This window comes from Microtus pennsylvanicus, chromosome 5 (assembly GCF_037038515.1).
Source record: "Microtus pennsylvanicus isolate mMicPen1 chromosome 5, mMicPen1.hap1, whole genome shotgun sequence".
Lineage (NCBI taxonomy): Eukaryota > Metazoa > Chordata > Mammalia > Rodentia > Cricetidae > Microtus > Microtus pennsylvanicus.
The window spans coordinates 131,230,173-131,255,842 of record NC_134583.1 but is presented as its reverse complement, the minus strand read 5'-3'; the positions used below and the strand labels follow the sequence as shown (position 1 = coordinate 131,255,842).

The 25,670-nt window shown below is 40.9% G+C and overlaps 1 protein-coding gene across 9 annotated transcripts in view; it reads right to left on the bottom strand.

Annotated features, from left to right (window-relative positions):
• Add3 (adducin 3) overlaps positions 1 to 25,670 on the bottom strand; it is a 112,858-nt gene that overhangs the window by 18,549 nt on the left and 68,639 nt on the right. For all 9 annotated transcript variants that reach the window (XM_075974373.1, XM_075974367.1, XM_075974376.1 and 6 more), the window contains 2 exons: positions 10,659 to 10,870; positions 2,925 to 3,063 (listed from right to left, as the gene is read on the bottom strand). In XM_075974373.1, the coding sequence (XP_075830488.1) occupies positions 2,925 to 3,063; positions 10,659 to 10,853 (334 nt within the window). In that variant the 5' untranslated portion in view covers positions 10,854 to 10,870. The remainder of the gene's footprint in view (positions 1 to 2,924; positions 3,064 to 10,658; positions 10,871 to 25,670) is intronic.

The following is a 25,670-nucleotide window of genomic DNA, read 5'->3' as shown; positions in this document are numbered from 1 at the left end:
GGCGGATCTCTGTGAGTTCGAGACCAGCCTGGTCTACAAGAGCTAGTTCCAGGACAGGCTCCAAAACTACAAAGAAACCCTGTCTAGAAAAACCAAAAAAAGGGGCTGGAGAGATGGCTCAGTGGTTAAGAGCACTGACTGCTCTTCCAGAGGACCCGGGTTCAATTCCCAGCACCCACATGGCAGCTCACAACTGTCTGTAACTCTAAGATCTGACACTTCACACCAATGCACATGAAATAAAGTTAAATAAACCATAAAAATATTAAAAAAAAAAAGAAAAACCAAAAAAAACCTTTACTTTTAAATAAAATTTTATAGTCATCATTATTTTATTCTTTACTCTTTTTCTACTCCCAAAGTAACTTAGCTTGTTTTCACACAATCACAAAAAAAATTTTCCAAATTGATCATTTCCACTTCTCGACACTCCCAGGTTACATATGGCTTTCCTGCTGCCCTGCTTGGCATCAACAACTCCAATGCGTGTTCCTGATGTGGACCCTAGGATGCTCCGAGGGGAGAGTCTCCTGCTGGCCTTTAGAACTTCTAGATTTCCCCTTTGGACTCCCACTCCACCTCTGCATCTTCTGAGAAGCCATGTGCAGAGGCTCCTGGGTAATTCTTCTCTGTATCCACCTGCCAAGACTTTCTGCTGAGCTCTCACCTGTCACAGCTCAACAACTTAGAGCAAACATGCCACAAGTTGTACTTCTTTCATTTTTCAAGCAAAACTGGATCTTAAACTCCGGCCCTTCCTACTTTTCTTATTAACCCTATAAAATCTTCAGATCCATTTCTGCTCAGAGAATCTAGTGGGGCTTTGAAAAATCACTCTCCAGTTTAAAAATGTCTTCCCACAAGTGGGAACAAGATTCGAACGTTCAAGCCTGGTGATGACAACTGACGCCCAGCCATCCTACCGCCACACTTAAATAACACTGCCTGCCTGCGCTGTCATCTCATTCTGTTCTATTTGTCTCCTAAGAGAACAAGCAGGCTATGAAGAGCTCAAACTTACCTGTTTTTCTTTCCTTCCTTCCTTCCTTCCTTCCTTCCTTCCTTCCTTCCTTCCTTCCTTCCTTCCTTCCCTCCTTCCTTCCTTCCTTTCTTTCCCACTCGGCACATTTACCAGGTTCCAGGGCTTGGATATTTTCTTTCCATCTTAAGACATACCATACACCTTACTCTTCAAGCATCAGTTTAAATGTGACCTCCTCTAAGAGGTTGTCTCTGATGACCTTATCTTCGTATGAGCCAGACGCCGCCAGCACATAATCACACTGTAATTCTCTGCATGGCACTCTCTACAGTCTGATCATCTTTGTATAGTGGATTTTCACAGTCCAAGAGAAAAAGAATCTTGCTAGTGTAGTCCTTGTCCCTAAAACAGTGCTTGGTACAAATGTCCACTGTTAAAGAGTGCTTAAAAATAGCTCGAGCTGTGCATTTCTGTTTCTGCTGGAAGACTGCTTCTCAGAAGCCACTAGGTGACTCACACGCTCCTCCCCAGCACGTCAGGCCTGCCACTAAGCTCCCTTTGGTTCTCAGCTCTGTTCTCCCTGTTTTCCTCCCTCATATATCTGCAACCACATATCTAATCCAGGTATTTATATTTCTCATTGAGATTCCTTCACGGTCTTTAAATGATCTGACTTTAGTTTCTTTTCCTTCCCTGGCACTCACTCAGACCATCAGCTAGAATTCTTTCTTCACATGGGTTTGCACTTTCTGGGCTGGCAGCAGTCTTGGGTCTGACAGTGAAGGGTCTTTTCACTCTGACTCACTTCCTTTCCCTAGACTGCGATCCCAGGACCCAGGCCTGAGGCAGTGGTGCATCTGGTTCTACAAACACCCCTGCCTGGCACTCTCCTACTATCATGCCTCAAGTGTTTGGAAAATACCTGAATCAAAAAATCCTTAGAGCCCTCTATTGACGAAAGAAAGAGAAAAAAGGGCACAGATAAAAGAAAGAGCAAATGAAGGCCCCTATCTCCAGTTGTCCATGAAGCAATGCTCACTAGCTCTCTGTGGCCTGCACATCTGCCTTTCACTGAAGCAATTCTGAACACAATCACAGACCAGAGTATTCAGCCAATGGGTCGTTGTCCTCGAGGGAGTTCAGGGACACAAAATGCAGCTCTTGGAATGAAGAAAGACCCACTGCTTTACACAAAGCTCTCTAACTGATCTTCTTCTTTCTGTCAAGGGTTCCTTCAGTCTTCTTAAGGCAATAATCAACTCCAACTCTCAGCTCATAGCATGGGGACACAGGGAAGAGTAACACATGATTTCTTGTGAATGGCTTTTTAACTTTTCCCTCTACAGTTACTGTTATGTTTGGATCTGAAATGTCCACTACAGGATTATGTGTTGGACGCCTGGTCCCCAGTTTGTGCCCTGTTGTGAACACTGTCCAGCCTTTGGCAGGGGCTGGCTGGTGAGAAGAAGACCACACGGACAGGTCCACTCTGCTCTCTCTGCTCCCAGTGCTGTGAACAGCTGCTCTGACACTGTGAGCCAAATAAAGCAATATAACCACTCCAGTGGTCTCCAGGGCTATTTCAACACATCCATCTGGGGTAGGGATTGTCTTATAATATGCTGCTGCTCTAAGTGTCAGATGTTATTAACGTTTAGAAGGTATTGGTGCTTGAACCTATGGCCTTGTGCCTGTGCACTGACCACTGAACCACATACTCAGACCTTCCCCCCCTACTTTTGAGGGTCCTCATTAATTTACCTTGTCTTTGATATTATGTCCTTGATATTATGACTCTTTGCTTCCCCTCCAGAGGAGTCACGGTAGGCTTGTGCCACCAGACCTAGCTCTATGCTATACACTTAAGGGCTGAATCTGAACAGAATAAGTAGCTGGACAGTAGTGTTCCACTGCAGAGAAAACAAAATCACAGTTGACATACTCAGGGAAGGAGAAGAAAAGCCTGAGAAAGAGTTGGTCATGATGTAATCGGCAATCTGCTGTAAGGCTAGTAAACCAGTTGGGTTGTGGCCTTTCTTCATCTGTTCTTGGATGAGGCATTCCAGGTCTTCCCGAAAGGCCTGTAATACACAAAACAACTGTCTGAGCACAGGCATCTCACATGGAACTTGTTGTTTACATGTATAAACACTTTCTCCCAAACCTCTTCTGAGGGTTTTTTCCTATGCAGTGGAAAATCAAATATGAAACAAAAAAATAATAAGACACTAGAAAGAGCAAGAAACTCTTAAGGAAGAAAAATATTGGACATTCTTAAGCTCAGACATGCCTGAACAAGTTGAGTCACCTTGAGCTCAACTCAGCCCAGGAAGAGGGTCGGCCATCCTTCCTGCTGCACCACGGGGGCCACACCAGGAAGAGGGTCGTCCTTCCTGCTGTATCACAGGGGCCACACCAGGATCTGGGTTATAGGCAAACCCACAGCAGCTCCCGCTTTTTAGGGGAAACGATTTTCCCGCTCTCTCAGCAGTGGCGGGCAGAGTGCACAGAGGAGATAAGGTGAAAGACCTACTCTCACCCACACAGGCCATGTACTTAATGGATACCGTCTGGATGGTAGACAGTTTGAAGTTCTTGGGATGATTTAGGGAAAATACAAAAGCCAAAAGGAAGAAGCTATGCTTTCTGATAAAAAGGCAAGTGGATATTTGAATTATTAATTAAAAAACTGCTAAAAATGACCAGATTAGAATCCTGAGGCCATGAAACAGCTTATATTTATATTATAATCCTGAGTCCATGAAAACATTTTTTTTCCATTATAGATTTAAGGCTTGTTAAATATAAATCATCAGTACAATTATAAAAATTGTAAAAACACAGTCAGGTAGTGGTAGTGTACACCTTTAATCATAGCACTCAGGAGGCAGAGGCAGGCAGGTCTCTGGGAGTTCGAGGCCAACCTGGTCTACAGAGTGAGTTCCAGTATAGGCTCCAAAGCCACAGAAAAACCCTGTCTCAAAAGAAACTAAAAAGTAAAAACACAAAATTGTATTTAAATATATGACTGAAACCAGATCAATTATCCTATAAAAATCCTCTAAGACATATTACATTTATTAGAAAACTATTTCCATGGATAAGACCCCATGGATAAAATATATGAGCTGTGTGTAAGACAAATTGATACCCTTATAAAGATGAGTAAAGTAAGTATTTTACCACGCTGACGGCTGCAAGGAAAAGCAGCTCCAGACAGCCTCATTCATCTTTATACACTATAGAAAAAATCTGGACACATGGCCAATCTGCTACAATCTGTAAAATTGTATCTTCCCTTTAAAATAAAACCATTTAAACATTCCTCAGCTTAAAGCAGCTATAATTAATATTCTTTGATTCATTTAAAAAATAGTACCTACGATATATATCACTCATTCTATACATCAGCTGTGAGAAAGGGACACAGTCGATTTTATTTAGTGTCCTTGGTCTCATATTCTCCCAGGAAGCCTTTAAGGTAGCTTCCAATAGATTAAAATGAACAAAAATAAAACAATGTAAACATAGGCAAGGAAAGTCAACCTGATGAGAAAACTAAGCCCAGGGAGGATGGTAAGAACAGGAATGAGGTTATGGTACTACGTGCACACTGTAAAGTTGCATACATTTGCTACAACTGGATTAAAATTTATCTAATCCTCCAACGAACACACGAGTCAGGAAAACCTGCTCAGTGTACTGATTATATATATACATATATATATATTAACTTCAAGATTAAAGAGCAACTTGCTGCTCAAGAAGTTACACATATTTGTTAAACTGATAAAAATCTCTGCAGAGATGGTACAGCTTCACAAGGTTTTCCAAAGTCACACAGGTATTAAATGGCAGGGTAAAGACACAGACAAAGGCTTTTGTTGGTAAAAATGTTCTCATTTTGGTGGTGGTGCATAACTTTAATCCCAGTACTTGGGAGGCAGAGGCAGGCAGATCTCTGAGTTCAAGGCCAGCCTGGTCTTACAAAGCAAGTTTCAGGATAGCCAGGGCTACATAAAGAAACCCAGCTTTGAAAATACAAAACAAAACAAAATAATAACAACAATAATAATAAAATAATAAAAAATGAAATAAAAAGGCTCTCACTTCCGTAGAACCCATAACATAATAAGCACCACCCTAAAGTTTTGAATTATTTGTGGAGCCATGGGAGGCTGTAAAAGCCCTTCTGAAGTCAAGGATGAGTGTGCTCTTTAAAACCAAATGGCTTCTCTGTATTATAAAGAAAGCTATTTTTAATGTAAATAAACATAGCCTAACCTTTTCATATAGTTGATAATACATCAATATAATTTTTTTTACAGCTAAAGATTTAAGTTTTGGTCACATACATTCACAATTCAGTTTCTGTTTTTGGAAGGTTGCTCAGATAACCACTTAGATCATAAAACAGCAGTAACTATGACAATTACTACTGATAAAAACTGTTTTGGTTCATTTTAGAAAACTCACTAAATGTACTCAACTTTCAAATATTCAAAGAGCCAGGCAAGGTGATATACACTTTAAAAAAGCACTTAAAAGGCTGAGGCAGGAGGATGTTGAGTTTGAGAACAACCTGGAGTACAAACTGAATTCCAGGCCAGCCAGTGTGAGCAACATAATAAGGCTCTATATTACAATAAAGAAACCAATAAAGGTACTTAGTCTTTAAGATGAATCATTAACCACATTCTTACAACAATCAAATGTCAATAAAGTAATTATTTGTAGTTGGCTTACATGAACACATGAAAAACTCCTAAAGTATGCAATGACTTGTCCTAGGCTGCATAGCTAATAAGTAAAGGCAATAAAAATTGAAAGCTCAAGTTTTCGCTTGGGCAGAGGCTCTTCCTTAACCTTACCATAGCTGGCCTGGGGTGCACTGCCGAAACCAAATATAAGGCAGCAAGCGTGCTGTGAGCAGAAATGCTGAGTGAGCTGCTCGCTGCATAGAGCATTTGGTTGGATGTGGATAAAGCAAATGAGGTTATTTAGTGGACATTAGCAATCCTGGAGTACTGGGCTAAGTGTCTGCCCTGGTGCAGCAAGAACTCATCAGAAAACAGTGAGACACTAGGTTATAAGCAGGCAAGGTTACACCCTGGCTTCTAACGGGGGACAGCCAACTATTACATCTACAGCAACACATATACAAAACAGTTACGTAAGTTTACCTACAAACCCACAGCATAAACGGTATCTTCTTCCTCAGAAAACCATTAACAAAGGAGGAACTGGAGATTGTGATATTCTATAAACAGTACAATTAAGTCAGAATGCTATCAGAGTGACAGAATCTTTTAAGAACTTCAAAGACCAGATTATCAGCAAGACATCATGACTATAATTGTCAAAGGATTGCCACAAGAGTGAAATGTGCTTTAACTTAGCAATTTATGCATACAATTTCTATAAAACTATTGTGTGACATTTTGATTTCATTTTGACAATGAAGCTTGCTTTGAGTCAGAGGGGGGAGGCAGGACTCAGAGAGGATCTCAGTCTTTTAGGATGGAGGAACGAAAAAAGAGGAAGTCATTGGTGGCTTCTCAGCTTCTCTGATCATCAGGGTCTTGCCCCACTATCTGACTCCCGATTTTTGACTGAGAGAATAATTAGATAAAGCCTCACAAAACACATGGCCACAGTGTACTAGGCACCCTATTACATACTTTAGCTGCTTCATTTTGTTTTCACAGCAAATGCGTAATTTCCTTATTTACCAGTGAGGAAACTGAAGTGCAAGCTAAGTGAGTTTCCTAATAAATAATGGATGAGCTAAGATTTGAACACCAATTCAAAACAACACTGTACACAAACGCATTATGTATTACATTTAAAAACAGGTTTAAACTGGAAGTAATGAGAAAATATGTTGGCTCTTTGGGACTTCAGGAGTTGCACAATCAAGTGCCTTATAACTTTCCTGGTTTTATCTGCCTGCCCTTATAACCTAAGGACCTGGTCTCTTCACAACGTGCATTTCCGTGTGCTTACTCATTGTACTGTATCAGATGCAAGGGCCTGCATCCACTGCTCCTCTTCCTAAGGAATTCTTGCCCTTGATCTAACACTTGTCTTAAACGCAGCCTTCTTCTTGGAGTTCCTTCTAAACCTCCTAGCTAGGAGGACTCTCAGAATTTCATCTCCTTATGGCCCACTCTCAACTCTCTACAGTTCCTTCCACCATGTCCAAGCCTGTCTTACACCTGTGCTGCTCAGCTTTCCTCCTATGCTACCACGCATGAGTGCACACGGTTAGGACACTGGGCCTTGCATTTTCTAGAAGCACTGCGTCTAGTTTATCTCAGTTACCAGTTTGTTTTCCCCATTTTCCTAGGTAAAAGGGAAGAAACTTGACTTGAGTAAAAGAAGGCAGAGATTTACCCCATGGGTTATTACTTAGAAAACAGTCTTGTCAGTCTGTCCCTTGAATGGAGGGTTGGTTCCTGTGTAATAGCTGTATAAAACTGTCCATCGACTACTAGGATAAGTGATTTTTTTAAAAACAAGATTCCAACTTCATTAGATGTTTAACATTTTCAAGAAGTCATTTAATGTTGTGACTTAAAGTCCTATTTGAAAACTTAGTTTGCCTCTAAAGTATGACACTTTGAACAGCTCTCTCATCAAATACAAGTCTAAAATAATACTCTATATAATGCTTGGATTAAAATGATAAGTTAGGAAGTTAAGCTTATCTGAATCTTGAATCGTTTTATTTTCTTTCATTGTTGAAAAAGACCATAAACTAAATTTCATAAAATATAGACAAAAAAAGGCTAGAAACAAAAGCTAAAGAGGATAGAAAGAAAGCTCAGTTGGTAGAGTGCCTGCCATGCCAATATGAAGACCTGAGTTTAATCCCCAATACTTATATAAAAAATCAGGGAGCCGGGAGGTGGTGGCGCACGCCTTTAATCCCAGCACTCGGGAGGCAGAGGCAGGTGAGGTGGGAGTGTCATATATCAATCTGTTGATTTCATTGGTTAAGCAATAAAGAAACTGCTTGGCCCTCATAGGTTAAAACATAGGTGGGAGGAGTAAACAGAACAGAATGCTGGGAGGAAGAGGAAGTGAGATAAGACGCCTCGGACAGACTCGACAGCTCTGCTCTCTGGAGCAGAGACGCCATGTTCCCCTCTCCTGGGCAGACACGAAAGCTCTGCTCTCTGAGGCAGACTCGATGCAGCTAGCCACCAGGTCAGACATGCTGAATCTTTCCTGGTAAGTGCACCTCGTGGTGCTACATAGATTATTAGAAATGGGTTAAGAGGCTGAAACTAATGGGCCAGGCAGTGTTTAAAAGAATACAGTTTGTGTGCAATTATTTCGGGGCATAAGCTAGCGAGGCTGCCCTGGTGCTGGGGACGCAGCCCCGCTGCTCAAATTACTACAGGCAGGCGGATCTCTGTGAGTTCGAGGCCAGACTGGTCTACAAGAGCTAGTTCCAGGATCGGAACCAAAACAGCTATGGAGAAACCCTGTCTCGAAAATAAAAATAAATAAAAAAAAATCAGGGCATGCCATGGGTGTAACAGTGGCAAGACTGGTTAGAAAAGTAACCAAGCGCTTTCCATTTGTATGTAAGGCCTGCGCCACGAAGGAAATACATGTCTGATTCTGTAAACCTGACTAAGCATCCATGAAACTCATAGTCCCAAGGATGAACCTAACTATTTGCTAAATGAACATAATATCAAACTATGCTATAAATGTGTTTCTCTATACCTATAGATTAATACAGCTCTCAGTCCTCATCAGAGAAATTTCTTTGTGCGGTAGATGGCTGTTAATGCAGAAACTCACAGCAGTTGAAGTACAGAGAATCAACGTCTGTAGAGGACTCAGTCATAGCAGGACATCTTTATCACACCTCCTGCCCCTAAGGCACAGAGAACACCAGGAGGAGGAGGGAGAAAGACTGTTAGGAGCCAGAGGCTGGAGAGGATTGGGGGAAACAGTGTCTTCTGGACTCACAGTAGCTGTGGGTGTCTGCACGAGTGCTCCAGCGTGGAGGGAAAGGGGCTTACAAGCTCCCATCATAAGCCGAGAAGCAACTGACAGTTCAGGGCTCCTCCAGGAGGGAAGAGACTGCTCCGGTGCATGGGCCCCATACTGATGTGTATACAGCAGCAAAACTGTCATATATACATGGCAGGAAGTTGGGAAGGAGTAGAGAACAGGAAGAGCTCGAGTGAGGTGTGCAGGATAATCATGATAAAAATGTTGTGGGTCTGTGTGAAATCACTTTAAGTGGGGAGACAAAGGACACACTATACCTGTTCTTTCCCGTTATTTAAGTTCTCCAGGTATAAATAAAATGAGTGCTTTTAACTTCAGTTAAAAGTGGAAATACATAGTATAAAAGTGAAATATTCTCAAAGTTTTGTGTCTTTAATGGAGGAATACCAGAAAACAAAAAATCTGGCATAGAAATAAGTTCTTTTTCTGCTTAAATTTTCATTGACTGGTTGGTTCTCTGGGACACTGACACTAAAAAAAAAAGTATTTTATAATCCTGAACAAAATTTGATCTTGATTTCACAGTCTAAGTTACAATATTCAATTGGATAGTTAGTAGATTCTTTAGGCTTGAGTATAGTAAGGCACTGAACAAGTACTCCACCATCACCATTGCTCCGGCTACTCTCTGCTCCATTTGAAAGGGTTCTTTTAAAGCAGCACAATAGTTAGAAAATCCGTCAAAGTTTGCACTGCTTTGTAACTGTCTTTCGGTGCTTCCATCAAGGCCACTAGTACAGGAAAATTACTCAGAACGAAATTCCCCTTTGGCTTTGGACTCTACTCCTGTGATTAAATTCACAAGGGCACATAACAAAATGACTTACCAGGCCACATCAGGTAGCTGGATGGCCTGTGCTTATTTTAGCAGCTTGGAACCTAATATACTTCTAACCTAGATACCTTGTGCCTATGTGTGCTAACTCTGCCTGAATTAGCACTCGACCTTCATTATGCATAAACTTATAAATCCATTTTGTTTCTTAAATCAAGTAATTCTACCACTTTCCTTCATTTTATGTGATCTGTGCAATTCCACTAAAGCAGTGGAAGAAATTGAACGAATCACTTCAAGATGATGTAAGTCAACTGCTGTGTTGACAAAATCTTCTGCTTACGCTACAGTTATAATACATTTATAGCCTAGTTAATGTGGAGTGTGTTCACATATTAACAGTAGGCTCCCAAAGCGAAGAACTTCTCAAAATCCTCAAGTTTTTCCTTTCTGCTATGAATGTGAAGGTAAGGTGTCCAAAGGAAGACAAAATCATGCACATGAGGGCTGGAGAGATGGCTCAGAGGTTAAGGGCACTGACTGCTCTTCCTGAGGTCCTGAGTTCAATTCCCAGCAACCACATGGTGGCTCACAACCATCTGTAATGAGATCTGGTGCCCTCTCTGGCGAGTAAGCATATATGAAGACAGAACACTGTATACATAATAAATAAAAATATTTTGAAAAAAAAAATCATGCACATGAAATACCCAGCTTGTTCCCGTGACGTTTATAAATGAGTCCATTCTTTCTTCAAGCAGAAGCTCACTTTCTCCACCCCTTCTTTCATCTAAGGGAGTCTAAGCTATCTCATCACATTATACACAGGCTCAAGAGGAAGAAAGCCTTAGGATTATTTCAACTCACAGGACTCTGCAGGATCTGAGTAACTCGCTTCCTCTGCTCCATCATATTGAAATCTTGTCGTAGATCAGGAGACATGTTCCTCTCTCGAAGGTATTCTGGATCACTTTCATTGATTCGGTCAAAATACCTCTCTTTGTGAGGCATGCTGGGAAGGGGAGGAGTAGTAATCACAGCTTGGCTGGAGTCTGAACTCATGTTTCAAGTCTTGTTCTCTACATAATAAACACAAAGATAGGAGGACATTTATTATGACACCTTATTAGCACTTTAGAGGAGCCAAGAAGGACTTTAAAACGTTTGGAATGCTTAAATGCTTCAAGTAGCTTCAGTGGTGAAGAGCACTGGCTGCTCTTATAAAGAACGGGGTTCGATTTCCACACCCACATAGTGGCTTCAGTCCCAGAGGACCCAATGCTCTCTTCTGGTTTTTGCATCAGGCACATACATGGCGCATACATGCAGGCAAAACACCCATACACATAACAAACAAATAAATAAAAGTCCTTTATGGAGAAAGGTTGCTTGATGGAGGCCAGCGGGAGAGAACAATCCTTGTGTGGTCATGGCCCTGGGTCCGATTCCCAGCACTTAAAAAAAATTAAGAAGGCAACTTCTCCACAACATTTCTTAACAACAACAAAAGGAAATAAAAGCTGATTTCCCTCTCAGCTTCTCTATCCTTTGTGTATAGTAGGGCTACTGATTTTTTTGAGTTGATCTTGTAACCTGCCACATCACTGAAGGTATTTATCAGCTGTAGGAGTTCTTTGGTAGTTTTTGGGGTCACTAATGTACACTATAATATCATCTGCAAATAATGAAAGTTTGATTCCTTCCTTTCCGATTCGAATCCCCTTGATCTCCTTATGTTATTTTAAGATATAAGAGCTAGCTAGCAATATGCTTAAGTGATTGGCCAGATAGTGATTTAAATGGCATAGTTTCTATGTGATTACTTAGAGTTAGGGTGGTTGGAAACAAACTAGCAGCCTCCCCCAACACTAATATATTTGAGTTTTACTCCATTTCTTTCTTCCTCTAGTCTGTGGCAAGTACACAATGTAACAAAAATATCTATAAACTTTTCTTAAAATTTTATACATAAGTACATTAGTTTGGATTTTACTAAAATGTCACTGCAGAGTCTAAAAGTTCCTGGGATGGTTTGAGAAGCACTGACTGAGTAGAGACTGAATGGTAAAGGATCTGGACAATGGAAACACTCAGAGCAGCCCTGAACTGGACAGAGTTAATGGTCAGGGTTGTCCAGGGTGAGACAGCGGTGATAGCTGCACAAACTACACATGCACTTAATGCTGCTGGAACTGAGCACTACTAGCTAAAGTAGTAAATTTATCATAATTTTAAACAGCTCCAAAAAGAACATCAACTTACACATAAAACTATATAAACATTCTGGAAGGAGTCGGGGAGGGGTCAGGACTGGGGTGGAGCCCAAGGCCTCGCAATACTAGCCCAGTACTCTACCACTGAACTATATACTCCGTCCTACAATTATGAAACAGTTACCAAAACAAACAGACAAACAGACAAGCAAAACAGAACCAGCCAGATCTTCAGAATCTAAAGTAAGACAGAATTCTTTAATACTAAAACCTCAACTGAACTCTACCAAAATTTAAAATGTTTGTTTGCAAAAGATACTGTTAAGAAAACAAACCGGGGCTGGTAAATTGGCTCAGGGATTAAGAGCTCTGGCTGCTCTTCCACAGGACCTGAGTTTGAATTCCAACATCCTACATGGTGGCTCACAACTGCTTGTAACTTCAGTTCCAGGAGATCCCAGGTCTCTGTTCTTCACCTTCCTATAGCACTACACAGATAGACTTACACACACACACACACACACACACACACACACACACACACACACACACACACAATTTAAATAAAAGTTAAAAAAAGAAAGAGAATGAAAAGGCAAGGTATAACCCAGAGGGAAAGTACATATGTAATAATAAAGGACTATGAAAAGAATATATGGCCGGGCGGTGGTGGCGCACGTCTTTAATCCCAGCACTTGGGAGGCAGAGGCAGGCGGATCTCTGTGAGTTCGAGACCAGCCTGGTCTACAAGAGCTAGTTCCAGGACAGGCTCCAAAACCACAGAGAAACCCTGTCCAAAATATATATATATATATACACTCAAAAGCTAACAGTAATCAAACATACTTCACCAAAGAAGACATACACAACAAATACACACACAGAAAAACGTTCAGCATCACTCACTGGTCACTGGAGAAACATAAGGTTGCAATAATATAGCACTATACAGATTATCAAAATGGTTAAAATAAAAATGGAGAACTCTAAATGCTGGAAAGATGTAGAGAAATCAGATCCTCATACACTCTCAGGATGAAAATGGTACCGTTACTGTGGGAAAAAGTGTGATATTTTACTGAAAAACAAAATATGCAACTACTATACAACTCGACAGTTATATTCTGGGAGATAAATTCCCAGAGAAAGAACAAGTCACACAAATCTATACACAAATCTCAAGAGCAGTTTTATTTGGAGCAGTTCAGAACAGGAAATAAGCCTCATGTCCTTCAACTATCAACAGCTAAGGTAAGATATATACAAATATGGATGATTACCCAGCAAAGAGGAATGAACTGCTTATACATGTAGTTATATATGTTATATGCTTATATATGTTATAGATAAACTTTTCAGTGAGTGAAAAAACTAATCCCAACAGTTACATGGTGCATGGCATGTTCACATCAAATTCCTCAAATGACAACACTGCTCCAGTGGAGAACAGACCAGAGGCTGGTGGGAGTGAGAGGACAGCATGCTCAGGATGGAGGTAGGATTCAATACATGCATTAAGTGAACATGAGCCAACGAGAAACCCCAAGAGGGTCAGTGTCAACGATGCTACTAAGTGGCTACTGAAGCACAGTTTTTAATAAATTTTTAATTAAGAATTTCACACATGTATATGTTTTTGATGAAGTCCTCTCCCAACCCCTCCCTTCCAATATCTTCCCTATCACTTCCCCCTCCACCATTTCCCTGAAATTTCTCGCTTTTTGTTTAAAAGTCCACTGATCTACTTTTATGATACCAGTATTTGCATGTGTTTAGGGCCATCTATTGGAGCAAGGGAACCCTCTTAGGGGGTTACATCTATGTAGAAAACTGACTCTTTTTCTCTCAGTGACTAGGCCTAGGATTGGTGACTACCTCCCCGATCCATGGTGGGTCTGATCTCACACACGTCTTGTGCATGCTGTCACAGCCACTGTGAGCTCCTATGTGTAACTTTTCTGTTATGCCCAGAAAACACTGCTTCACTGTACTCGTCCACTGTTTCTGGCTCTTGGAATCTTTCTGCAATGATCCTGAGTCCTGGGAGGGAGATGTGGTATAAATGTCCCATCGAGGGCCGCCTGCTCTACAGGCTCTTATTCCTTGCACACTGACCAGTTGTGGGCTTGGTGTTCACTGCCATCATCTACAAAAATAAGCTTCTCTGATGAGGGCCGAGAGATGTATTAATCTATGGGTATAAAGATAACAATGTAGAAAGAAGTTTACTTCTATATCCATTTACCAGAAAAATAGTAGTAGGCTCTCACTTTGGGCCAATTCCTACCCAGCCTGAGTTCTTGGTCCTGTCAATGGTGCCAGACATGAGTTCATGAGAAGAGGCTTTATATCCAATCCATAACATACGTGTCAGTACTGCGCCCATGGCACGCAGCTCTCAGGGTTCACATCTGGACATGATCATTGCTTTTCTCCTCTGTTAGCATGCACAGCATCTTCCAGCACTAAGAAAACTAGCCAGTAGGTGTGACACTTCAAAGTTGGCACCAGCCTGATTTCTCCAAGTTCTATGACTCAAAAAGTTGTGTCTTCAGCCGGGCGGTGGTGGCGCATGCCTTTAATCCCAGCACTCGGGAGGCAGAGGCAGGTGGATCTCTGTGAGTTCGAGACCAGCCTGGTCTATAAGAGCTAGTTCCAGGACAGGCTCCAAAACCACAGAGAAACCCTGTCTCGGGGAAAAAAAAAAACCCAAAAAAAGTTGTGTCTTCAGCAATAGGGTCTCAACATCAAGTTGTGGAGGGACCAAAGCTAATGACACCAGCCTCTAACATTTGGAAGTCCATGGGACCAACAACTCAGAGACAGAACCCATTCCTAGCACGAAGCCCTATTACAGGGTGACTCATTTAAACTTTTTATGTATGCAGACAGTAGATATATGCCTTTTCCATATGCCTTTGTCAAAGGTCTTTAGCTTTAGTGTAATCTCTTTCCAGACTCCTTCCTCTACCCTGTCTTCCCGTTCCCCATCCCACTTGTGGGTACCAATTTTATAAGATGTCACTAATGGTGGAAACTACATGAAGGGTACACAGGATCTCTGCTGATTCTTACAACTGCGTGTGCAGCGACAATTATCTGATTTTTTAAAAAAAAATTAAAGTTTAATTTTTATAAAATTAATATTCTACAAGAATGTTAAAATCAAAATTAAGAGTTGCCATCTCAATTGATGTAAGTGTAAAATCAACTCTGCAGTAGAGTAAAGCTTATTCTCTACCTATCTTCAGAAAGCATTTTGATCCAGCTTAACCATTACAACTAAACTGAATAGGAATAAAAGCACATGGATCCTGTTAACAGTAGCTGGGGTGTATATATACAGCCGAAAACACTTCTCATGGTGCCTTCAGGAGCTGTGGGACATCAAATGTGGTTACGTAACAGTTTCCCTAAGCCACACACAGTTAAAATATGAAGCCCCTGGGACAGTGAATGAAATGCAGCATCAGAAGGAACAGGCATTTAGGAGCTAGTGTTCAGATCTTAGCACCAGTTGGGAGACACACCAAAGCTACAGCAGGGGAAATACTAACTCAAGCGTGCTCTTGACAGAAACCTGCTCTGCAGTCAGAGCAGCTTACCGCTTTCTAGATCTCACACACAGCTGAATGCTGATGAAATGGTCTAGGAATTTCAGCTGATCACTAGCCTCAAAAAGTTTAGAATAAATTCTGTTGGGCAGTGGTGACACACACCTTTAATCCCAGCAGTTGAGAGGCAGAGACAGGCGGGTCTCTGTGAGTTCGAGGCCACCTTGGTTTACAAGGCGAGTTTCAGGACAGTTAGGAATATTACACAGAGAAACCCTGTCTCAAAAAAAAAAAAAAACCAAAATTAAAATAAGTCCTGAAAGTTTCCATTTATATGCTTTTTCTAACCAAAAAAGTAGCCTAGTATAGAGAACTGAACTACGGATAAAGAGACTTTCTTACATCAACCACAGGGCCAAGGAATGCACATGGGATACTCGCTACTTCTAAGTTTATGTGACTACATCACCTTCACAGTACAGATGAAGAAATGAAGTAGAAAAGCTACCAAGTGATTGATGGGAATTTGTGGCAAGGTCTGTTGAAGCCTGCAGTCCTTGACCCTAATCAACAAGCTTGGAAAGGTGGGTTCTTTTCTTTTTCAATGTCAGTTCATTATCAGGGTTGGAATGCTTTGATCCCCCATCCAGAAACAGACAGACAGACAGACAGACTGAAAAACACTGCCCTCTCTTGAAAGGAACTTGTGCATCAGCCACCTCTGGTTCCCATGCCTCCCAAGAACGGGATACTGTAGTGGTGGAGTCTCCGCTCAGTTCCAAACAATTCACTGGAAGCATAAATACCAAAACCAAAAGGAAAGAGTGTGCGGTATGACACACGGAGTATAAGAATGAGTGTGTATGAGACATGAGAAAGATGTGATGCCTTGACTTTTTTATGTACATGTGTGGATGGGTAGGTCCATGCGAGCGTGAGTGTGTGTGAGTGAGGTCAGAGGTGGCATCAGATACATTCTGTGATTGGATCACTGGGGCTTGATGGCTGCCAGCCTAGCTCTAGGTTCAGTAATAGACCCTGCCTCAACTGAGCAGTGGTACGACACACCTTTAATCCTAGCACAGACAAAGGCAGCCAGATCTCTGAGTTCTAGGCCAACCTGGTTTACAGAGTGAGTTCCAGGACAGCCAGAGCTTCATAGTAAAACCTGTCTTAGAAAAGAAGGTGAAGGCAACCCTGATTCAAAAGAATAAGGTAGACAGTAAAAGAACAGGTCATTCAATGTCCTCTGGTTCCTGCATGCACACAGGTGCACAGATCCACACACATACATCCACAGATGTCACATGTGTGCAATCCCCAGCTCACAAAACAAACACTAAAAAAAAGTACTGACATTCTGTAACAGGTTGAATCATGAGACACCATGAAAAGTGAAAGAAGCCAGCTACCACAAACCACACATTTACATGAAATGTTCCAACAGGCATGCCTGTAGAGGCAGAATCTCGATTATTGGTTGTTACAGGCTGGAAGAAAATAAGGGGTAGCTTCTAGTGAGACTGCCTCTAAAGAATGATGAAAATATTTTAAAATTATGACTAGAAGTGTACAATTCTGTGACTAGCCAGGCTGGGGTGTAACTCAACTGGCAGTGTTTGCCTAGAATACACGAAGCTCCGAGTTTGATCTCCAGCATCATATAAACTAAGTGTGGTGGCAAAGCCTGTAATCCTAGAGCTTGGGAGGTGGTGGCAGGTGGATCAAAAGCTTAAGGTCATGCTTGACCAACTAGCAAGTTCCAGGTTAGGCTGGGCTACTTAAGACCCTGCTTAAAAACAACAACAAAGAACCAAATCATATACTGCTGTGGGACTCCTTCAACCAATAGTCTTGAAGAGGCCGGCCCCCTTGGGCGTGGTCTAACGTACTATAATGTGGTGAAAAGCACGTGTGGGTCTCTTGGCTGCTGGATTCAGTTCCAGTTCCCAGCACACGCAGAGGACTGCGATCACTTCCCTTTCTGTGAGTTTATCCCCAAATAAACAAACTTTTGTTATATTCCATTCCGGGCTATTGTGAAACTCTTTTGTACTACAACAATATACTTTAAAAAAAGAAAAGCATATGCTGTATGATTTATATACCTATAAGATTATTACCTTAAAAATCTCACTAGAGAAGCTCCTGACATCTTGCAAATTTAGAGTGAGGCCTGTATGCGGAGTCCCCACACAGCAGGATGTGAGCTGCATCCATCTGTAACCCCTTCTAACTAACCTGGTCACAGTACACCTCTGTTATAAACAATTCAAAGGACTACTCATAAAAAGTCTTCCAAACTTCAAATTCTTGGTAGTTTTAACTGTTTTCCTATAAAGAGAGACGCTGTGCTTTCAAGCCTCAGACTACCACACCTGGAATCAGAATCAAGCATTTCAAGACTTCAAAGCAGCACTTGGTTAAGAAACAAGCACTATTTTTGTGTTGGCTCTTTTGACCGTTATTATGGAATGGTGAAGATGTTTAAAGGTCTAGAAAACAACTTAAACCCTGTACAAATTGTGACACGTCACAGTCTTAACCACGTAAGTTTTATTTAAGACGAGAGTTGCTTTTATTTGCTAGTCAGAGTGTTGTATACAACTGACACACAAATGATCAAGACATGGAGCTGAGAAAATGAAACAAGCAAACCGGGCACCAAACAATGCAGATGGCACTTCCTATGTTCCCCAAAGAGGAAGACTGAATCATCCCACAACACACCACACATTATTATAGCTACAATGGCTATTGATACTATGCCAGTTCTCTTGGACTATGTTGAATTTAAAGATCATATTTTGCAGATGAGACCAAACTATACTTCAAGGTGGTGATTTTTTTCTTTTTAAAGTATGATGCTCAAGGTATCATATACTGGTACAAAATCATAGCAATGGCATTTATTAGTGTTACATGTCACTTTCAGATTATTCCTTGGTCTAAATTTACTTCTTCAATGAAACTTAAGTGAACAGGCCCATCACACCACACTTGTTTATACATAATAAATGCCACTGGCACACAATTCACTAAAGAGCTAAAGTCCAATGACTCACGAATGACCCTATTGGTCTATCAATTTAGCATGTGCAAGTAGATGTAGGAGTGAGATAATTATATGGTTTGATCTAAATATGTTTTTCCTTAAGTGCAAGTTATTAAAGAAAAAGAAATGTCTATTAACATTTTATTAATATTATACCCTTCACTTAGTATTTAAAGACTTGGAAGCAAAATCAACTAGAGAATTAGCCCAATTTTTTTCTCCAGATTGCATAACATGAAAAGTATTAATAAAGAAATGTGCTTACATCACAAATTCATCATGAGCAAACTCCATCCCCCTGAACAGGCCTCTCCCGCCACTCTGTATCACTTCCTCATGGCCTTTCACCTTATATACTTGCTCTTTCCCCCCATTAGTGCCAGAAAGAAACAAGCGAATAAGCTTCCTGAGGACAGATAGTATTAGGAGATGGGCAGACTAGAAAGTAGAATGTAGGTGACGATAAATGGCATCATAAAACACTGCAGTATATTCCACACAATTCTGAATTCTAAGTAAAAAAGAAAAGCATACAGGGTAAGGGCCTTCAGTTGAAAGGTACAGAAGACCACACAAGCCTGCTCAGTATTTTGGAAGTTGTAGCTGTTAATCTTACAGATAACTGCTGTGTATCACTTATGAGCTATTAGCCAAATGTGCAAATTTCCACTCTATCTCTCAAACTAAGCAAGCATTAGTTGGAAAGCTTGGGGGCTTTATCATGACATGAGCTGGTGAAGGATTATCTTGAGATCTAAGGAGTACAGAACAGCAAACGAATGAGGGGGTGACGGACACTAAGAAGCCAGGTACGTGATAGATTCCTAGTGCTCAGGAAAAATTGGCTTATAATGGGTAAAGTATGTAGTCTGGTGTGGTGGCTCATGTCTGTAATCCCAGCACTGGACTTCAAGGCCGGTTTAGGTCACACAGTGGGTTCCATACAAGCCTGATTTATGGTGTGTGATTGTGTCAGATAAGTAAAGTGGAGGAGAGAGAACATGGCTCACGTGGCAGAGGTGCTTTCCTACGGGCCTAACACCCTGATTCTCTTCCTGGAATCCTACAAGATGTTAGGAGAAAACAATCTAGAGTTGTCCTCTGACCTACACATGCATGTATACACACTCTGCATATACACATACAATAAAAATCTATAACCACAAAATTAAAGATGGGCAGAAAATATAAACTTATGTATACACATACATGCCGAAACTCTAATCAGTTGTTCATTTTTTGTAACCATACACTTTCAGATATTGTACTCTACATAAATAATCTCATTTATTCTGATGAACATTCTCTCTCTCTGTGTGTGTGTGTGTACACACACACACACACACACACACACACACATTTCTCTAGTCATCACTTGCTCTCAACATGCAGTATTTAGAGATGGTTGATGGGGAAAAGATTTTTTTCCTTCCGTGAGCATGATGACAGAGACCAGTGGATTGGTAACTCGAGTGGCCTCTCATGTGTTTAGTTTCTTGTTACTGAGTTCCCTAGTATCAGAGAAATTTTAAAAAGTGAGATCCAGGAAACCATCCAGAATGTTGGCAGCTCATGATAAATGAGGGGTTTATAAGGAAAGAAATCACTGGAGATTTGGGGTTTAGAGAAAGATTTATCACTCAGTTTCTAGCAATACTTCAAATCTTTGGCTCACTACCCCAGGTACTAAGGATCAACTCCCCCATACTTCATGAACTTAAGTCTACTTAATTATTTGTGCAGGATTAAGTTTCAAAAATCAAAACTCCTTGCTTTTGATATTTTCTTCAGTTATGTGTGAAGTCAAATTCACTCTTAAGTATCACTGCATGATTACTGCAGTACCCATACTCAGTATAAGACTCACTCTTAATTACTACTGCAATAAGTATTACTGCAGTACCCACCATACTCAGCACAAAATTTTTCCAGGAAAACTTTCATCATCTTTAATCACAAATGTTGGTAACAACTTTTTATTTACTTATTTTACATATTAAGCAGTTTCTCCTCCCTCTTCTTCTTCTTCTGTTCCCTCCCCCTACCTCCTTTCTATACCCCCCCCCATCTACTCCTCCTCCATCTCCATTCAGAAGGGGTAAGGCCTTGCAGGGGAGTCAATAAAGCAGGGCATATCAAGTTCAGGCAGGACCAAGCTCCTCCCCTTGCATCAAGGTTAAACAAAGTATCCCACCTTAGGGAATAGGTTCCAAGGAGTCAGCTCAGGAGGCAGGGACAGGTCCTGGTCTGACTGCCAGGGGCCCCACAAAAGACCAAGTTACACAACTGTCACCCATATGCAGAGGGCCTAGGTCAGTCCCATGTTGACTCTCTAGTTTCACAGCGGTCAATAAGATAAAACGGTAGGCTACAGAATGGGAAAAGAACTTTACCAATCCCACATTTGACAGAGGACTGATATCCAAAATATATAAAGAACTCAAGAAATCAGACATCAAAATACCAAATAATCCCATTGAAAAGTGGGGTACAGATTTAGATTGAGAATTCTTAACAGAAGAATCTCGAATGGCCAAGATACACTTTAAGAACTGTTCAATATCTTTGGCTATCAGGAAAATGCAAAACAACTCTGAGATACCATCTTACACCTGTCAGAATGACTAAGATAATTTTTAAATTAATATTAAAAATACAGTGATAAACAAAAATTCCCCAAATTCTCATTTTACATATTTCTTTTTCTTGGTTTTTCGAGACAGAGTTTCTCTATGTAGCTCTGGCTGTCCTAGAACTAGGTCTGTAGATCAGGCTGGTCTCAAACTCACAGAGATCCACCTGCCTCTGCCTCCCTAGTGCTGGAATTAAAGGTGAGCGCCACTATCCCCACCACCTCCTAGCTCACATCTATTTCTTAAGTTAAAAATTTTTTTGGTTGTTTTCTTTGTGATGATTTGCTTTGTTTTTTGGGGGGGAGGGGAGCATGAACTTTCAATCCTCTTGTCTCCATCTCCCAAATTCTGGTATTATAAGTATACTGAAAAAAAATTCCAGCTCTATACAATCTGAAGGAATAAATCTTACAAGGCACATTATTAAAAACAAGTTGGGCTTATAAAAGAAACTTTTACCCAAAATCTAGAGAACTGAGTTGTGAGCACCCATTGTACTTGTGAGTTTCATTCCTAAGCTGGCTACTGTGGTCAGTGGCTAGAGGACGGGGGCTGGACAGTGGGGGAATAGAGACAGTGTGCATTACTTCAAGAAGTAAAAAAGGGGCGGAGAAATGGTTCAGCAGGTGAGAACACGTCCAACATGTCTTTTTTGTTGTTGTTGTTGTTTTGTTTTTTGTTTGTTTTATGAGACAGAGTTTTTCTGTAGACTTTAAGCCTGTCCTGGAACTAGCTCTTGTAGACCAGGCTGGCCTCGAACTCACAGAGTTCCACCTGCCTCTGCCTCCCGAGTGCTGAGATTAAAAGTATGCACTACCACTGCCTGGCCCGGCACACATACTGTTCTTGCAGAGGACCTAAATTCCATTTCCAGCACTGCACCACGAAGCTCACAACTGCTTATTAATTCATCTCCAGGGGATCTATGCCTCTGACCTCTGTAGGTACCTACAGTCAGACACGCACATTGATGTGTAGACACACATAATTGAAAAATATTAAAAATAAGCTGGGTAGGGTGGCTCAGGTCTTTAATCCCAGCACTGAAGGCAGAGGCAGGCGGATCTCTGTGAGTTCATGGTCAGCTTTGTCTATAGAGAGAGTTCTAGGACAGCCAGGACTAAACAGAAAAAGCCTGCCTCAAAAAAACAATTAAACAAGTAAAACAAACAAATAAATCTTTAAAACAAAAGTGAAGGAAAATACACACAAAAAAATTAACAGAATCTTTGATCTATTTCAGGTATTTTGGCTTTCTTTACTATAACTCCTAAAACACAGCTGCTAAAGTCAGCACATTTTTACTGCAAAGGGGATCTGATTTGAACAGGACCTTCCAGCCGTTGTACCCGGGCTGGTCAGAGGGCCCACACAACTACAACTTGATCTGATTTCTTGGAAATCTTAGTGCTGAGCCATAGAAGTGCAAATCATTAAGTTCAGAAAATGGTGCCTAGAAATTACTTCAAGTGTTTTTGGTTAAACCTGATGGTGGTTTTTAAGTGAAGTTCACAAAAAGAGATTATCAATAACCCCAGAAGTGTTTTTTTTTTTTAAAGCAGTTTTCAAATCTCTGTTTGCCAAAGGAAACCTCCTTTACACCAAGTTTTTATTTCCATTTTTATTTCATTATTTATTTTTGTGTGCACATGTATGTGCCAAGGCACTCCTGTAGACGGCGGAGAACAACCTCAGGAGTTGGTTCTCTCCTTCCACAATGGGCTCCGGGCCAAACTTAGGTCGGCAGGTTTGTTTAGCAGGTACTTTTATCTACAGCCATCTTGCCAGTCGTAAAGCTAAAGTTTGATATTCCATAGTAAACAGATAATTTCCAACCTAGGGTGGTTTGACTCACATTTTTTTTAACTTAATTATATTGTAAGAGCAATATACATTCAGCAGAAATGGTACTTGGAATTTTGATCATTTTTATAGGCCTAGCACTATAGAGTGGCATAGTCTCTTTTTTTCTCAAGTTAATTAAAATCTTATTAAAACAATACTCAATAAACATATAATATTGGTGCTTTAGCCACCCTATGGGGTATTTCTCTCTTGTCTTAAAAACCTTCTTTCTTTATTTTTTATTTGGTGTATATGGGATGCTTGCATGTATGTCTGTGCACCATGTGCATGCAGCTGTGCCTGAGCCCAGCAGAAGGCATCAGATCCCCTAGAATTATAGACAGACGTAAGCTGGAAACCAAGAGCAGTAAGTGCTCTTAAGCACTGAGCCATTCTCTGTCTAGGGCTATTCTTTCCTGCTACTGGGCATGCAGTACTCCATTGCTCTCAGTCAACCACTCAACCACAAATATAGTCAGTACTCAACTGTATATAAAGCTGCTCTGCTATTGGGTTTGCTAGGTAAGTTTATGAAGTGCATTTTCAATTATGAAGGAATTATAGGAAGTAACCGCATCGTAAGTTAAAGAGCATCTATACTTATCGGTTAACAACTGCCCCCAACCTCCGCTATGTCCTGAGAACCTCTCAACATGATCTTACTTCTAGTAAGGAAACAAAAGATTTGGACAGAGGAGGCATGTGCAGACAAAGGGCAGGTGACGAGAGGCAACAAGCTGCAAGCCTACAACATTTACGACACACTGGCGGCCATCTCTAGAAGCCAGAAAAGAGGCATGGTCTAGATTCTCCCCAGAACCTCTAAAACAGTAGCTCTCAACCTGTGAGTCACTATCCCTTTGGGAACTGAACAACCCTTTCACGGGGGTCGTCTAAGACCATCAGAAACATATATTTATAGTATAATTCATAAGAGTAGCAAAATTACAATTATAAATAACAACAAAAATAATGTAATGGTTGGGGTCGCCACAACATGAAGAATGGTACTAAAGGGTCACAGTGTCAGGAAAGCTTGTGAACCAGTGCTCCAGAAAGAAACAGTCTGTAGACACTTTGCACTTCAGGCCTTCAGAACTCTAAGAGAATAATAAAATGCTGTTGTTTTCAGATATCTAGTTTTGTACTGTAAACTAATCCATTCCAACGGAATTTCCATCCTAATATATATTCTGCGACCATTTACTCTCCTGACAGTGTGAAGGGCACATTTCTGCAGAATCAAAGCTCTGCTGAACTAACAAAATCCACTGAAGCAGTAATTCGAACAAAACATTTGCTGTCAGGACAGTGTGCTTTTCTAACAGACTGTAACCTTTGCTCAGTACGTTAGACTGGAAAGTTCCAAGGAAATGTGAACCAAGAAAACATTATCATGTTAGATTCTGAACAAAAATATCTTTGTAAAACCCTGTAAAAGATGATTCAAAACGAATTCCAATCATAAATGCAAGTTGCAACAGGTTTTACTACTTCTGCCATAGCTGGAATATTAGCACAGGAATCAGGTCATAACTATTAGCTTGATGAAATGTCCTCTTTGCTTACGCAGGGTGCATTCCAGAGGGCACTTGTTTAGCTTACATGCTTGCCATGGATGCATGCGTTTCTGCACTTTTCTCTACATGAGAAACTAAACCATGTCCGTAGCTTTAACAGCATGCTGGTCTCTGATCCCTCAGGTTATAAGAAATTGTAAGGAGCTGCCTAGTACCAAGCCCATGCTGCTATTGGATCCCACACTGATATTGGACTTTACTTAATTAAGAAACAGACAGAAGTGTTGCTGAATTACTAATTTCTAAGACCCACTAAATCATTCCTGGGTGACCTGAATCCTTTCCTTATTTTTCTACTGGGTAATTTGAAATAATCAAATATAAGACTCTCCCATTGTTTCTCTATGTGGACTTCTCCCAGTTACTGCCCTTTGCTAAAAGTACCCCGTCTTTGTGTCCTACCTACATGCCAGGGCCTGCCAAATCCCTCATGCTCACTGTTCACATGACTGGGCTCTTTCCAATTACTTTTTGTTAAGAAGTGGCCCTCTTCTCCAGGGTTTATTTATTAAATCTTTATTCAGCCACTCTTGTCCTATTTTAGGCTGTGTTTTCACTAACCACATTGGAATAAAAATATAGCAAGGGGGGAAATGTTCACTAAATAGCCAACATTTCTTGAGCTCCTTTAACTACTTTAATGATGAAGCATGTTTCAATGCACTGAATCTCACAATAACCCTGAGAGGTGAGGGCTGTTATCTCAACTTATTGGTAAGGAAATGTCCTAGCTCCCTTCCCATTGCTGTGAAGAAACAACATGATCAACACGACTTACAGAAGAAAGCATTTCATTAGGGCTTAACGTTTCAGAGGGTGAGCCCCTGACCAGCATGGCAGGAGTGTGGCAGCAGGTGGGCAGGCATGGTGTTGGAGCAGTAGCTGAGAGCTTACATCTATCTGATCCATAAGTAAAAGGCAAGAGAGTAGGCCAACTGGAATAGTGCTGGCTTTTAAAACCTCAAAGCCTACTCCCCAGTGACAGACTGCCTCCAAGGC